Source organism: Numida meleagris, chromosome 8 (assembly GCF_002078875.1).
Source record: "Numida meleagris isolate 19003 breed g44 Domestic line chromosome 8, NumMel1.0, whole genome shotgun sequence".
NCBI lineage: Eukaryota > Metazoa > Chordata > Aves > Galliformes > Numididae > Numida > Numida meleagris.
The window spans coordinates 1,311,128-1,324,007 of record NC_034416.1 but is presented as its reverse complement, the minus strand read 5'-3'; the positions used below and the strand labels follow the sequence as shown (position 1 = coordinate 1,324,007).

At 44.5% G+C, this 12,880-nt stretch overlaps 1 protein-coding gene across 2 annotated transcripts in view; it reads left to right on the top strand.

Moving 5' to 3' along the window:
* LOC110403060 (fibronectin type-III domain-containing protein 3a-like) overlaps positions 1–12,880 on the top strand; it is a 38,049-nt gene that overhangs the window by 10,351 nt on the left and 14,818 nt on the right. For both annotated transcript variants that reach the window (XM_021405840.1, XM_021405841.1), the window contains exons 3-7: positions 2,831–2,969; positions 6,470–6,545; positions 7,302–7,378; positions 10,287–10,521; positions 11,478–11,750. In XM_021405840.1, the coding sequence (XP_021261515.1) occupies positions 2,874–2,969; positions 6,470–6,545; positions 7,302–7,378; positions 10,287–10,521; positions 11,478–11,750 (757 nt within the window). In that variant the 5' untranslated portion in view covers positions 2,831–2,873. The remainder of the gene's footprint in view (positions 1–2,830; positions 2,970–6,469; positions 6,546–7,301; positions 7,379–10,286; positions 10,522–11,477; positions 11,751–12,880) is intronic.

The window sequence follows — 12,880 nt, the reverse complement described above, 5'->3', positions numbered from 1 at the left end:
CAGGGTGCTGGTGGCAGGGTGCTGGTGGCAGGGTGCTGGTGGCAGGGTGCTGGTGGCAGGGTGCTGGTGGCAGGGTGCTGGTGGCAGGGTGCTGGCCCGCTCCATCCCGGAGGCACTGACTGAGCTGCGGGCGGATGGAATCCGTGAGCGCTGCGCTCGGTGGGAGCTCGGAGCTGGAGCAGCTCCAGGATGATTGCAGTGCTGCTCGAGGAGGAGCGGGGCTGGGAAGGGGAAGGCCCACGTTGCAGCGGTGCAGGCTGCGCGTTTTTTTTTTTTTTCTGTGTCAGGAAGTGAGGTCAGCCCGGCGCTGTGTGCTGTCATTGTTTGCTGGAAGGCCGGTCATGAAGGTTTTCTGTTTTTCTTAGAAGCCTTTGTAGTGTGAGACTTGTCAGTGGAAAATCTTGCCTCTTTTAATATGGTGAGCGTGATTAACCGCGTTACGTTAGCGTGCTGCTGGATCGCTCAGCGCTTCTCAGGGAACACTTCTAAAATATGAGCTGGTTTATTTGCCTTAAAAATCCCTAATATCCCATTTTGGCACACCCAGATACAGCAAAACCTAACTCTTAGGGTCTGTTAATATTGATCGAGGAGTTTGAAATCCAGATTTCACAACTGCTGGTAAACCCTCATGGAAATGACAGCCTTGGAAGTCGGAAAAATGTTAGCTGTAGGTGTTAGAACAAGGAAGCCTTCATGTGGAAACCAACGTGAGCGCTCGGTGTGGTAAGCAGAGCACCTTTATCTGACTGTGTCAAAGATCGCTGCGGAGTACTGAAGCAGATTCAACTGCTGAGGCACATGCAGTCATTATTTTTTACTTATTAGTGTCCCACGCTGAGATAGTTGAGTGTATGCCTTGCAGGCGTGCTGCTGGACGTGGGCTCTGCTGGACGTCAGATTTTAGTGTCTTGTTTCAATCGGAATGACAAAACATCACAGCGTTTTAGATGTGCTCAGCTGAGCTGCTGACTGCAGATCTAGTCGCTTTTTGGTGAGGAGTTTCCCCCTTTTTGTTCGTTGCTCATTTCTATTGTCTTTGAGGTTCTTAGATGAATGAAATTGAGACTGTGTGTGCAAGCAGGCACGTGTGTTTTATGTATTTATTTATATATATAAACAGTGTATTTTTAATCTGCTCCTGTGTACTGAATTCCTATTATGGAAGCAGTTTCTCTTCGGACTTAGCTAGAAACCTCTAAAAATAGGAGAGTTGTAGTAGAAGAAACTGCTGTCATAATTTTAGCCCGTGGAGCGGCAGCGTTACGGGTTATTTTTAAGTGAAATAGTTAGATACACTCAGATGAGCTCGTTTCCTTGGCGGCGGTCATTCAAAATCGGGCATACAGAACGGAAGGTTATTTTATTCAGGAAAGAAATAACACGCTAAGGTAGTTGGGGATATTCAGGGCGAACCTGACACAAATTGGCGCTTTGAAGTCCGATCTGGCCCTCGCGCCCCTGCGGTCTTCTTTGGTCTCCTAAAATCCTGTGATGGGAGCGGGCCCAGGAGGTGGCTGGTGTTCAGAACCAGGGGTTGCTGTGGGCGGTTGCATTGCGCTGTGTTTTGTGGCTGTGTGATTGGGTCGGTTCTCTTGAGACGCTCTTGCAAATGAGAATGGATGAGTTTGTCCCGCTGCACCCTCCCAGCCTCCTCGTCTGGCAGCAGCAATACAGGAGGGCCCTGTAACGTCGGCCTTTAGTGCAAGCCCTTTCTGGACAATCTGTGTTGAACACCAGGAGAGATGATGAGAGTCCAGCTGTGATACTTTTCTAAATACTGCTATTTTCATATCGGTTTAGCAGTTGTATGTAGACTGGCTTGGTTCTTGCGTAGGTGAGATGGTGTTTTTGCATTCTGTTTCTGTTTTGCTTTTCAATGTAATAAATGGGTCTATCCTAAATGCATTTTGGCCTTCTGTCTGGGTTATGGGAGGTAATGGGAAGGGAGAAGGAAATGGCAGCATTTCCTGTATCCTGTTACCTTGTGCTTTTTATGGATGCTGAATTAACTGTACATCAAAAATTCATGAAGGCTTGCACTGCATTTTGCTGCGTTGTAATTATGGATCATTCATGGGAAGCTCATAACTATGCAGCGCTTTTCCAGTTGCAGTTCTCCACGGTACTCATTTAAAGACTCCTGTACAAAGCACTCTAGTCTAGCTCACGTTGCCTTAGGCTTTGTTCTCACCACAGCAGAATTCTGTACGAATGGCACGTTGCAACACTGGAGAAATTACAGGGGTTTTGATCACCACGGAGACTGAAAAGTGTGTGTATTCTATGAACTATTTGGTGTAAAACTTAAGTTACGAGTTGAGAAACTTAGAAAACTCCGTATTTTAAGAATAAAATGCTACGTGAGTGTAAATGATGCTACTGTGTAATCGCATCGCTTGTGTACCGATGTCATCACTTGTGGTATGTCGAGTGGGGTATGCACGCTATTTTAAAGGGCGTATTTTTGGAAGAAGGATATGTATTGCTGATACACAGTACTTGAGAACAGGGTAATATCTTGTGCTCCTTGGGAGTCCTCTGTTGGAAAGAACACGGACATCTGAGGTGATGCCCTCCGTGCTGTCAAGGCTGTCCGTTTGCACAAGCTCTTAAATGTGCAGTGAGGGCAGAAGGGATTGCTTCGTACCGACTTCAGGCTCCAATTAAGGTCAATTTATTCGCAGGTCTCTGGGGCAGAGTTGTGGAATGCTGAAGGCAGTGCCGTGTTTTTCTTCTGAATTACTGGTACCACATTTGGCAAAGCAGAGAATTATTTGGGAAAGGGGAGTGGCTGAAACCTAACACTGGTGCTGTCTTTTTGTTTCAGCGGGCGGTTCACGTGAGCAGTTGTCAATGAATGGTTTTCAGACATGATGGCCGACCAGCCGCCTCCGTTAGAAGCTACGCCTCTGTTGAACGAAGTGCCACTTCTACCTCACATGGTTAATGGGGACAGCATCCAACAGGCAAGTCCATCCCTCGTGCTTCCATCCGGCTCGCTGTCGTACCGTGCCTGCAGGGCTAGCAGGGTGGCTGGCATTTGCTGGCCGACTTTTATGATGGCTGAGAGAAGAGAAGGCTTCAGAGAAAGCAACTGTGGTACTGATTTGCTGAGTTACCCCCTCCAAGGAAGCGTTCAGGGCTGGGCTGGATGGGACCTCGAGCAATCTGGTGCAATGTCAGGGGGCTGTAAGTGGGTGAATGTGAAGGTCCCCTCCATCCTGTTCTGTGACTTTCTGCAAGAGTATGGTTCTGAGCACTGATACTGTCAGTACAGTAGAAGTGTGAATATAAAGAGGAAGAAGATCGTTCAGCGTTACTGTAGTGGAAATATGAAAAGATTGCTTTTAATTTGCAATGTTAGATACATGTGTAAGTCTTTAATATTAAGCTAAAAAAATCAAATGGTAAAGGGGAAAATGTGTGGATTTAATATTTAATAAAACAAATCAATATGGATTAGAAAGAAGCTGCAGTACTTTAAATTGAGAAAGCTATTGTAGGGAAACGTAGAGGAGAGGAAAGACCTCTGGTTTCCTGATGCTAGGAATCTTCATTAATAATTACAGCGCACTAGTGAAACCTGAGTAGAGTTGAAACTTCAGAATTTTGGGGGCACAGCCCTTCAGAAATACCTACTGTGAGCAGAAGTACAGACAACAGTGGAATTAAAATGATTTGACTGAAGTACAAGCTTGCACAGATTGTGGCTAAATTTGAAGTAAATTTAATACTTGGCAATAAAAGAGAAGTGCCTTCTACTATAAATGCTGAGGTGTCTTCCCATCCGTGGGAGATATATTGCTGAACAACCTCTGAAATCTCACAGACATCCTGTTGTTTTAACTTGGGATCTTAAATTAAGAAGCTGCAAGCATAGCTGGTCCTTGTAGGAAAGAAGAGGGTGTTTGGATTGTTTACATAACTGAATTGCAGGAGTAACAAAAGATAAATTTGAAGGCATTATGTGCCTGGAGTCAAAGGATCGTCTTGTTGGAGTGAGGAGCAAAGTTGCCCATTGCTTTATTCTGGTCAGTAAGCAGCTTTAAGTATCTGGCAGTAATTAAAATAGGAATGAAGGGGTTAATTCAGAAGGGTACCTTGCATAAAAGTTTCTGGAGGATAACTCTTGTGAAGTGATGGGGAAGGGTAACAGTGAAGACCGTGGAGTGTTTGAATACACAGTGAATAAATAGGGTACAGCAACATCATGAACTGCTGAGGATCTGGGAAGCTAGAAGATTTTAAATGAGATCTCTTTTATTTTGTGTTACAGGTGGGAAGGAGGGACCCGAGTTGTCTCAGTTGTAGTGCACTTCCTTGTAGAAATGATAGCCCTTACTAAAAAAAAATAGTGAATAATTGTACTCTGCTTTTTTTTTCTCTTACTCTGGAGATGACTGTGTCTTGAAATAAACGAAGCTATAGAATATCTCAGCTCGTTCTGCAGTTCTTGCATTAGCAACTTGAAATTTTAGACACTGACCAGCTGTGAGGTTATTCAGTAGCTGGTGTTTCTTGTTACACAGGGAAAAGAGATAAGTGGGTCTCATTGGAGACCAGCTCTGTCGCTGTGTTTGTGTAGCATGTCCTTGCACAGATCAGCATGTGGAATAGCAGTGTGCAGTGAGTGACCAAAAGGTGACTGACACTGGAGTGTGGGGAACCAAGTGGGGGCAGTTTGCAGACGGGTGGGGTTTGAAAGAGTTGAGTCTTGAAGATGCACAGGAAAATGGCCTTTTAAGAGCAGACTTGAAAACAGATAGTCTCCGAGCCTTATAAGTGAGTTATTTTGGAAATAACGAGTGTGTCTGTCTAGTTAAAATAGGTGTGTCTGTCTTCATGGGGCGAGAATGTCACTTCATGTCAGCGTGCCAGCATTTCTCACTCTGTTTATAAACAGCCATGCTGCCATCCTGCAGTCACATTACACTCACTTTTCTGCTCTCCTTTGCTGCTCTTGCAGGCAGTGCAGGCTTCTGAGCCACAGCTCACATTTGCAGGCTTGCTGTTAAGTAGAGTATTAACTTGGAAGCTTTATTAGGGCAGATGGGTTTTAATCATTTTGCTGTCAAGTGCCGGAGAGGATGGGCTAATTGTGAACTATTACACAGTGGTTTTGTTTGTGGAAGGAAAATGCGTGCTGTTTGGCAAGTGCTGTCGGTCAGATGCAGCTTCCAGCTCGTTAGTTCCATTTCACAGAAAGGAACTTGGAAGTTTTCTGGAAGGGTTTCTCGTTCCAAAAAAAAAACACAAAAAACAAAACCTTCAGCAATAGAAAGGGCATGAAAAATGCGTCCCAGCAAAACGCTGAGCAGTGCTTTGAAACAGCTCTCCAACTGTCTTGGTCCCATTAGCTCCAAAACGGTTGTGTGGGGCACCTGGAGGTGTCAGCCTTCCTGTGACTGCCTGCCCTGCACTGCCTCTGAGCAGGCTTGGCCTGTCCCCTGAGCAGCACTCAGACTTCCTGAACAGTTTTCCTTGATGGAAGGTAGATGGAATTGCATTTGCTTCAGTAATTGTAGTGAGTCATTCCTCTAAGACATTGCCCCCTGCATTCCTGACATTCCAGTCTCGTGCTCTGTGCAGCCCTGTGCTTACACCACTTAGGATCCTTTTCACTGAGTTCAGTTAATAGTTTCCTGAACTTCAGTTAATTGGAACTTCTTCTGAAGATCTGACCTGTTCCAAGGCTCTGAATTTATAAAGCATCCCTTTCCTGCCTCTGAGTTCTCTTGTCCTTGCGGATGAGTGCTAAGCTTAAATACCTGCTCGTGGGGTCCATCCCAGCAGCAGTTCTTCGCTGCAGACTTTGTATTTCCTTTGTGCTCTGGCAAATCCCCAGCCCCTTATTGTCTGTTTGGTATGTTGATTTTTTAAAAAAAAAAAAAGAAAAAATTGCATCACTTTCTCTACTACTAGAAATGTAGCAGAGTTAAAGCTACACGTTTGCTGATGCCCTGAAGTGACAGAATTAGTTACATTCTAGTGTTACAATTACACCATTTTTAACAGTGCTGTCTGTCCCTGACCTCTGTGGATCGCAGTGAGTGTTGCTGAGTGGCTGCGTCACTTCTCCAGGTGTTGTGCTTATGTCCAGAAGCAACTTACCTACCCAGAGCAGAATTGTTTCCTGTCCTGTGAACTCTCTGGGGTAGGGTGTGTGTTTATGCTTCCACATCCCATGTTATAAATGAAAAATGATCAGTATAGCAGCGTGCAGGAGCTGCAGAGTTGGTGTTGACCGGCATTTAACAAGCTGTTCCTTTGGGCCTTGTTTTACACACACACTTCAAATGTAACAGATCTCTGCAAGCTTCCTGTTCTGAGCAGGGAAGAATACTTCTCAGGAATGCTTGAAATTACGTCAAGTAAGATATGTGCGTAAAGATTAAGTAATCTTTAAAATAAATAATTGCAAAGCTAACTGACTGCTTTACATTTTGTTTGTTTTTTTTTTTAACAGGTTATTCTTGTGCAGGTGAACCCGGGTGAAACATTTACAATTACAACTGAAGATGGACACATTCAGTGTATTCAAGGTAAGGGAAAGACTGGAGTACTAAATCAAATAGCATAAAATATCATAAAATTACTACAGTTTGTTACATCAGACATGTTTTTATGTGTTCTGCAATGCAATAAACCAGTTTCTTTCAGTTCAGACTTAAAGTACAAATAAGACAGTGCTGGGAAGTTGGCAGGCTTCCCTGCAGCTCCACGTGCTTTGCTGATAGCTTTTAAGAGCTCAGCATCTCAGCTGCTCTTCCAATGGTCCTCGAGCATCTCTCTTCTCAGATTCACAGCACATGAATTTGTGAGGTTTAATTACACCTAAACAACTCCAGTGAGTGCTGTGTGACCTTGCTGCAGTGCAAGGCAGTGGCACTAGCAGTGCGTTAGTACCGAGGGAAGAGTCACTGCCCTCTGTGTGGTTACAAACGGCTGCTTGGCTCGTGGGTAGGTGACCGAGCTGCAGATCTGCTGCTGCTTCAAAATATCTCCTGTAAGTCAAGTTGAATTTATCAGTACTTCTGTTGTAGGAATGTTTTTCACCACTTCAAATGATGTTGTGCAAAACACGTCCGTTCTGCTTCCATCAGATCCCAGGGAGGAACACAAACTTGCAGCTCAATGCAAAAAAGAATAAATATTTATTTAATTAAAAAAAAAAAAAAAGTTGGTAGACTATTTGCCAGCGTTACTGTAACGCAAATGATGTTGGTACTCATCACTCTTGAAAACTGGTGTCCCAGAGCCATGTGTGTGTGCTGATGTTGCACCTCTTTGCTTCCCAGGTCCGGCGCACGTCCCCATGATGTCACCAAATGGTTCTATGCCGCCTATTTTTGTGCCTCCCGGTTACGTATCTCAGGTAAATGTTCATTTGTTCTTGCACTGAAGTGTGTTTGTGGGTGTGGCTTCTTAACAGGAAAGATATTGGTTGTTTTATCTGTAACGTCTGTTAAAAGCGTTTCTCATTTTTTCCGTTGAGCTTAACAAATATTTAACTGACTTTGTCGCAGGCGCTCTCACCATCTGGTCGCTTGGTAAAACTTGAGCTCGGTATCAGGGCTATTGTTATTTTTGCTTTGATAGCTAGGTGGCCATAAAGGATTCCTTTCAGTGAGACAGTGAGTGACTCTGAATTGGCCGCTGAGTCCCATTAGCACGATGCACACCCTCAGTTTTCTTCAGCCCCGTTTTCAGGGTGGGTGTGAGCACTTAGGGCTTAGCACTGTGGACTGCAGACCGCATAGCACTGGAGGGCTGGGGGGTGTAATGGTGCTTGGCTGTGCTGGGACAGCCCTGTGGGAGCACAGCTGCTGGCTGCAGTTGAATTTGTCCCCACTATGGGTATGAGACTGGAGTTTCTTCCATTGAGGTTGTGTGGACCACAGACGGGTACCAACCTCTTTGATCTCTCAGGTCTTTTTCCCCCCCCGCCCCCAGAATGCATAAGTTATTTCTTTTTAATGTTTTCTCATAATTCAGATTTTTCTATCGTAACGTAACTCTGTTTGTTCCTCTCCCAGCTCTAATCTCCTTAGCCTTCAGCAAAAGACTCGACTGTTATAGCAGAAGTGTGAGCAGGAGTGTTAATGCTGGTGACACGTGCCTAGGAAAACAGCAGGGCCCTGGGCTTCTCTCCTGCCTTAACTTTTCCATTCTCACCGATTTTCCACTCTGCTGCACTGTAAAGTCATAGCAGATCAGAGCCATGTGTGGTACTTGAACTCCTATCAGACATACTTGAAGTTCAGTTTGATTTGCTTTTGAATTAATGCGTTTTTAAAGGAAAGTAATGAGAATTTTTTTTTTCCCCAGTGGGTTAGGCTGGGTTTCTTGGTTTCTGGCAATGTTCAAAATGTGGAGTTTTCAGAGTAGGGCCGAGAGCAGTGTAGCCACACGTGTAAAAACTCATCAGCAGATGAGCCTTGAACTTTCTGTTCTCAGAACTGTCTGAAGGAACCCAGAAGTGTTTATGTTGGTTTCATCCAAAGTGCAATGCAGAGATACAGTAGGGGGTAGTGGAGATGTAGCAGCTTGAAATTGTAAAATCACATGAAAGTTTTATTATAGCAATGCATCCCTCTGCCAGAATGTAGGGCTCTTGTGCTTGCTTGGTAGAGTAAATGTAACCCACAACCTTTTGCTGTGAGCTTTGGCTTGCGTGTGTGAATGCAGGTGTTACAATGCTGTGTACAGTCATGTAGGTGAAGTGGGGTGCTTAGTTCCATTGATAAATCAGAAAGCCCCCCACGCTGCTTTGAGAACAGCCCACGTTCAGTGCAACACAGACTTGGTCTGAAGTGACCTCACACCATTTTTTACTTGGTAAAGTCTGTTAAGAATTCCTGGTAGCACAGCTGGCTGCGAGGTCACCGCGCAGCTGAACTTTGTCATAGCAGTTTGTGACTGGACACGTCCTATTTCCCTTCTGCAGAATCCTTGTGCTTCGTTTGCTCTATCTTTTGCCGAGGAGCTTTTCAAAATGTACTTTTGGCATGAGCAATATTTCAACATCCGTAATGCCTTCTTTGCCAACTAGGAAATGCTGGAGTGATTTCTTACAGCCAAACCAAACATGCTTTAAGAGAGGATCTCGAAGGAACTAACAGGATAAAGAATATGGTTTGCTTTGAGGAAAGTGCTTTTTTTTTAATGCCCGAAAATCTAAGTTTTGTGTGTTTTTACTAACAGAGGGCTACACAGAAATTTTAACTTACCTAAGAGCAGTTTTTATTTTGTATGATTTACTTTACGGATTGCAAACCGGTTGGCATCTCCGGTTTGTTTGCCAGCCTGCAGCTGCAGTGCCCCTGCACAGCCACAGCCCAGAGCTGCACCAGGACCCACTGCTGCATCAGTGCTGCAGCTCTGTAGGGCCCTTCCTACCCACAGATGTGTTCTGTGCTTTTGATGCAGCTCGCAGGAGAAGGAAGCATAAAGCTGCAGGCTGGTTTTAAACCGCTCTAAGAAAAATGTCCTATTTTCCTACCCAGACTTGATTAATTTGGAAGGGTCCGTTTGCCCTTAAAATTGAGTATTTTTCAAGTAGTGATTTTTTTTTTTCCAGTCACATTGTTCATCCCCGATTATTTTTTTTGTGTGTGTGAGGGAGAACAGAAAACAATTCATTTGCTGTCTGCCTTTAAACAGGATTTAATTCCATCTAGCCGATCCAGCACGTTGCCAGTTTAGGACGTGCTTACAAGTGCGTGAGTGTGTGCACATGTACGTACGCATGCGGTCTCTTTTCTGTGTGTTGGAGCACTGGCACCTCTTGATCCCGGAGCTGAGCCTTCCAGGCAGGTTCCCTGTCTGACTTCCCTTAGCCTGTGGCAGACATGAGCTGTCTTGACATCTGAGTAGGGTTGGATCGCAGCACGAGGCAGCAGAGCCTGGGCTACAGGCGTGTGTGCAGCTACTGCTGTCAGTCTGGATCTGGTCTAAAGCAGGCTGTAGTTGCAGGTGCAGTGGGTATTGCACCCTGATCGACCCACGCTACTCGTTGTTTTTTTTGAAGAATAAATAATTCATAGGTTGTAGATTGCTTAGCGCTTTGAGGTGTGAGGTTCGGCTTCTTAAATCTGACAACCTGAAAGTCCAGTCCCTTCCAGTAACACGTGCTGGATTTCCACTGGGATTTGCTTCTGTTTGTGTATCCCTGACTGTCAAGTTGCTGGATGCAGACTTAGGTGTGGAGATTCCTTATTAAAGGTACAATGTTTGCAGGCTTGTTTCTGTACTGACTTTCCATTTCTTACGTTGCTTGACAGGTGGTGGAAGAAAATGGAGTTCGCAAGGTGGTGGTGCTGCCACACTCGGCCGAATTCCATCCTTCCATGCATCCTCCTCCTCATCCTCCCCCCCACGTGCCCCATTACATGCATCATCACCACGCTCTGCTCCCCCACCCCCCCCACCCGGTGTACCCCCCAGTTCCTGGGACCGGGGAGCTGCCGCCGCAGTTCATCCACCAGCATCCACCGCCGCACGTTTTCCAAGAGCAAGGTGAGCGTGGGGTGCTGCTGCACTACGTGAGCAGTCCTTTGCCTCAGTGCACGTGGGCCGGGACACCTGAGTTCTGCTGGTAGCTCCTTCTCGTGTTTCCTGTGATTTCACTGCTAGGTCTCAGCCTCCCTGAAACCTTGTGCCTGTTTACGGGCTCCTTACAGTAAATACAGCTGTTTGCAACCCGCCCTATGGCACTCTGTGTGTGCAAAATATCAGCATATAAAGTTGGAACTTCTGTTTTTAAGGATTATTTACAAAAGCGATAGCTTTGAAACGTTATGGTGCTGCATGTATTTTTAAATGGATCCTTACTTTTATTGCTGTTAATGCCCCAGTGATTGCTTCTACCTTCCTCTGAAATTGTGCTCTCAAAAGCTGCTGTGCTTGGTTGCAGCCTTGGCATACAGTTCTTGAAAACGCATTTAATGTTAATACGTGAGTGTATTTTTTGCCAGACAGAATCCAAATGAGACTGGAAAGAAAATAAAAAGTAATGACACATGTACCAAAACTCATAGTCATCCATGCTGGAGACTGAAATGCAAGTCTGCTCTATATTTAAAAAGTGACTGGAGCAGCATTTCATGGGAGGATCCCTGCTGACCTGAGACAGGCTGTGAGCTGCTTCCGAAAACTGGCATTTAACGCAGGAAGAAATTAGATCAGGGAAGATCATTCTCTTTCTATCAAGTTTCAGTCATTAATTAAGCTATTTCAGCTAATGTCTAGCACAACATAGTAGCACCTCAGCTACATTTCGAAAAGTTAGTTCGGGTCCTGTGCTTGTTTACACTTCTTTGAAAATACAAATATGGATCAGGGGAAGGAGGACGACTGTAAGGCCTGATCTCAAGCAACTAACAGTAGATGGTGGTCTGAATTAAATCAGGAAAGAGCAACAACAAATATGAACTCAATTTGGGATCAAAAACAGCGTTTCCTTTGCTTTCTAGAGCCTCGTTCTCATGGAAGGACAAACTTTATTCAGCGAGATGAGAGGAGTCTCAAAATGCAAGAACACCTGAAGAAAAGACTAAAGGACAGACAAGCGAGCGGTCATACTAACAATAAGCTTAACAGTCCTCCGTCTTCACCGCATAAAGTTAATAATTCTTCCAGTGCAGCAGTTCAGAATGGAAACGGAAAGGGACAGCAAGGGACAGGAGGGCCGCTAAAGCAGAAGCAGATAGGAAAAACAAAGGGCAGTCCAGACGCAGAGATGGGAGGTAGGTTGCATCAAAAAGGTTAAAAAAAAAAAAAAAAAACCAACACAATATAATAAATCTAGGTTCTTCGGTAATTAGAAGCTGCTGTGTGTTCTTTGCAAAAGTGGTTTCTGCAAAAAATTGGATTTGTAAATTTTCTCCGTCTGTGTGGGGTTAGAGAAAGCCTGATGTCGCTTTTTTGTGTTTGGATTTTTATTCATGTATTCATTCATTTATTTATTGATGGTCCTGTAGAAATACTAGTTGGATCAACTTGGATCATTTGAGGTTTTACCAAGTGAGATGTTTAGGAAGATCTAATTCTAAGCCTCTCATGGCTCTGCCTTTTCTGACCTGGACTCTGCTCGGTGTTCCAAGTGAGACTGAACTGTTGTACTCACATCAGTGCCTTCTGGTGTCATTCTTTCCTAACTTATTGGATAACCAGGATTTATGTGAGACTCGAAGAAATAGGAAGGTTTGGGCAACTGCCTTCGCAGGTCGCTATTTGATTAGCTGCAATTTCAGTGCAGTACATTACTTTGCTGAAATGAATGTTTGAGCTTTGTAATAGCTCGTGGCTATTTGCTTGCAGGTACTAAAATACCTTGTGTCAATGTCTTTGGTGTTGGTTTGGAACCCTGTCACCGGTGTGCACCTGGTTTCTTATCAAGATTCTGTAAATGGATTGTTGCATCTCTTCAGTGATGTGTGTGTGTCTTAAAGTAAATGATCTTTTTAGGCAGCAAGGTACAGGCCACATCTGCGTCACTGTTGTACTGAGCTCTTTGGTTAGAGAAATAAAACAAATATCTGACTCCGTATCTGGGGAAGTAAACAGAGGTGGAAGTTGTTATCCAGCTTGTTTCAGGGACTGAAGAGAGATTTGATTAGAGATTTGTCTTCATACAAACTTACTTTCAAAAAATAAACAAGAACTGTTTGAGGGCAGAAACATAGCCGGAATTGTTTGACGTGGACGATTTTAAAGACAGGATTCAGTCTGCAGGTGTAAACCTTTTGGTGCCCATAGGTATTGCCAGTATGCAATTTTGATGCTCAGGCTTCTTCTGAGCAAGCGCTTTACAGTGGAAATTCAGGGAGCAGCCATACAATGGCAAGATAAGATCTTATTGTCATTTTTTTAACAC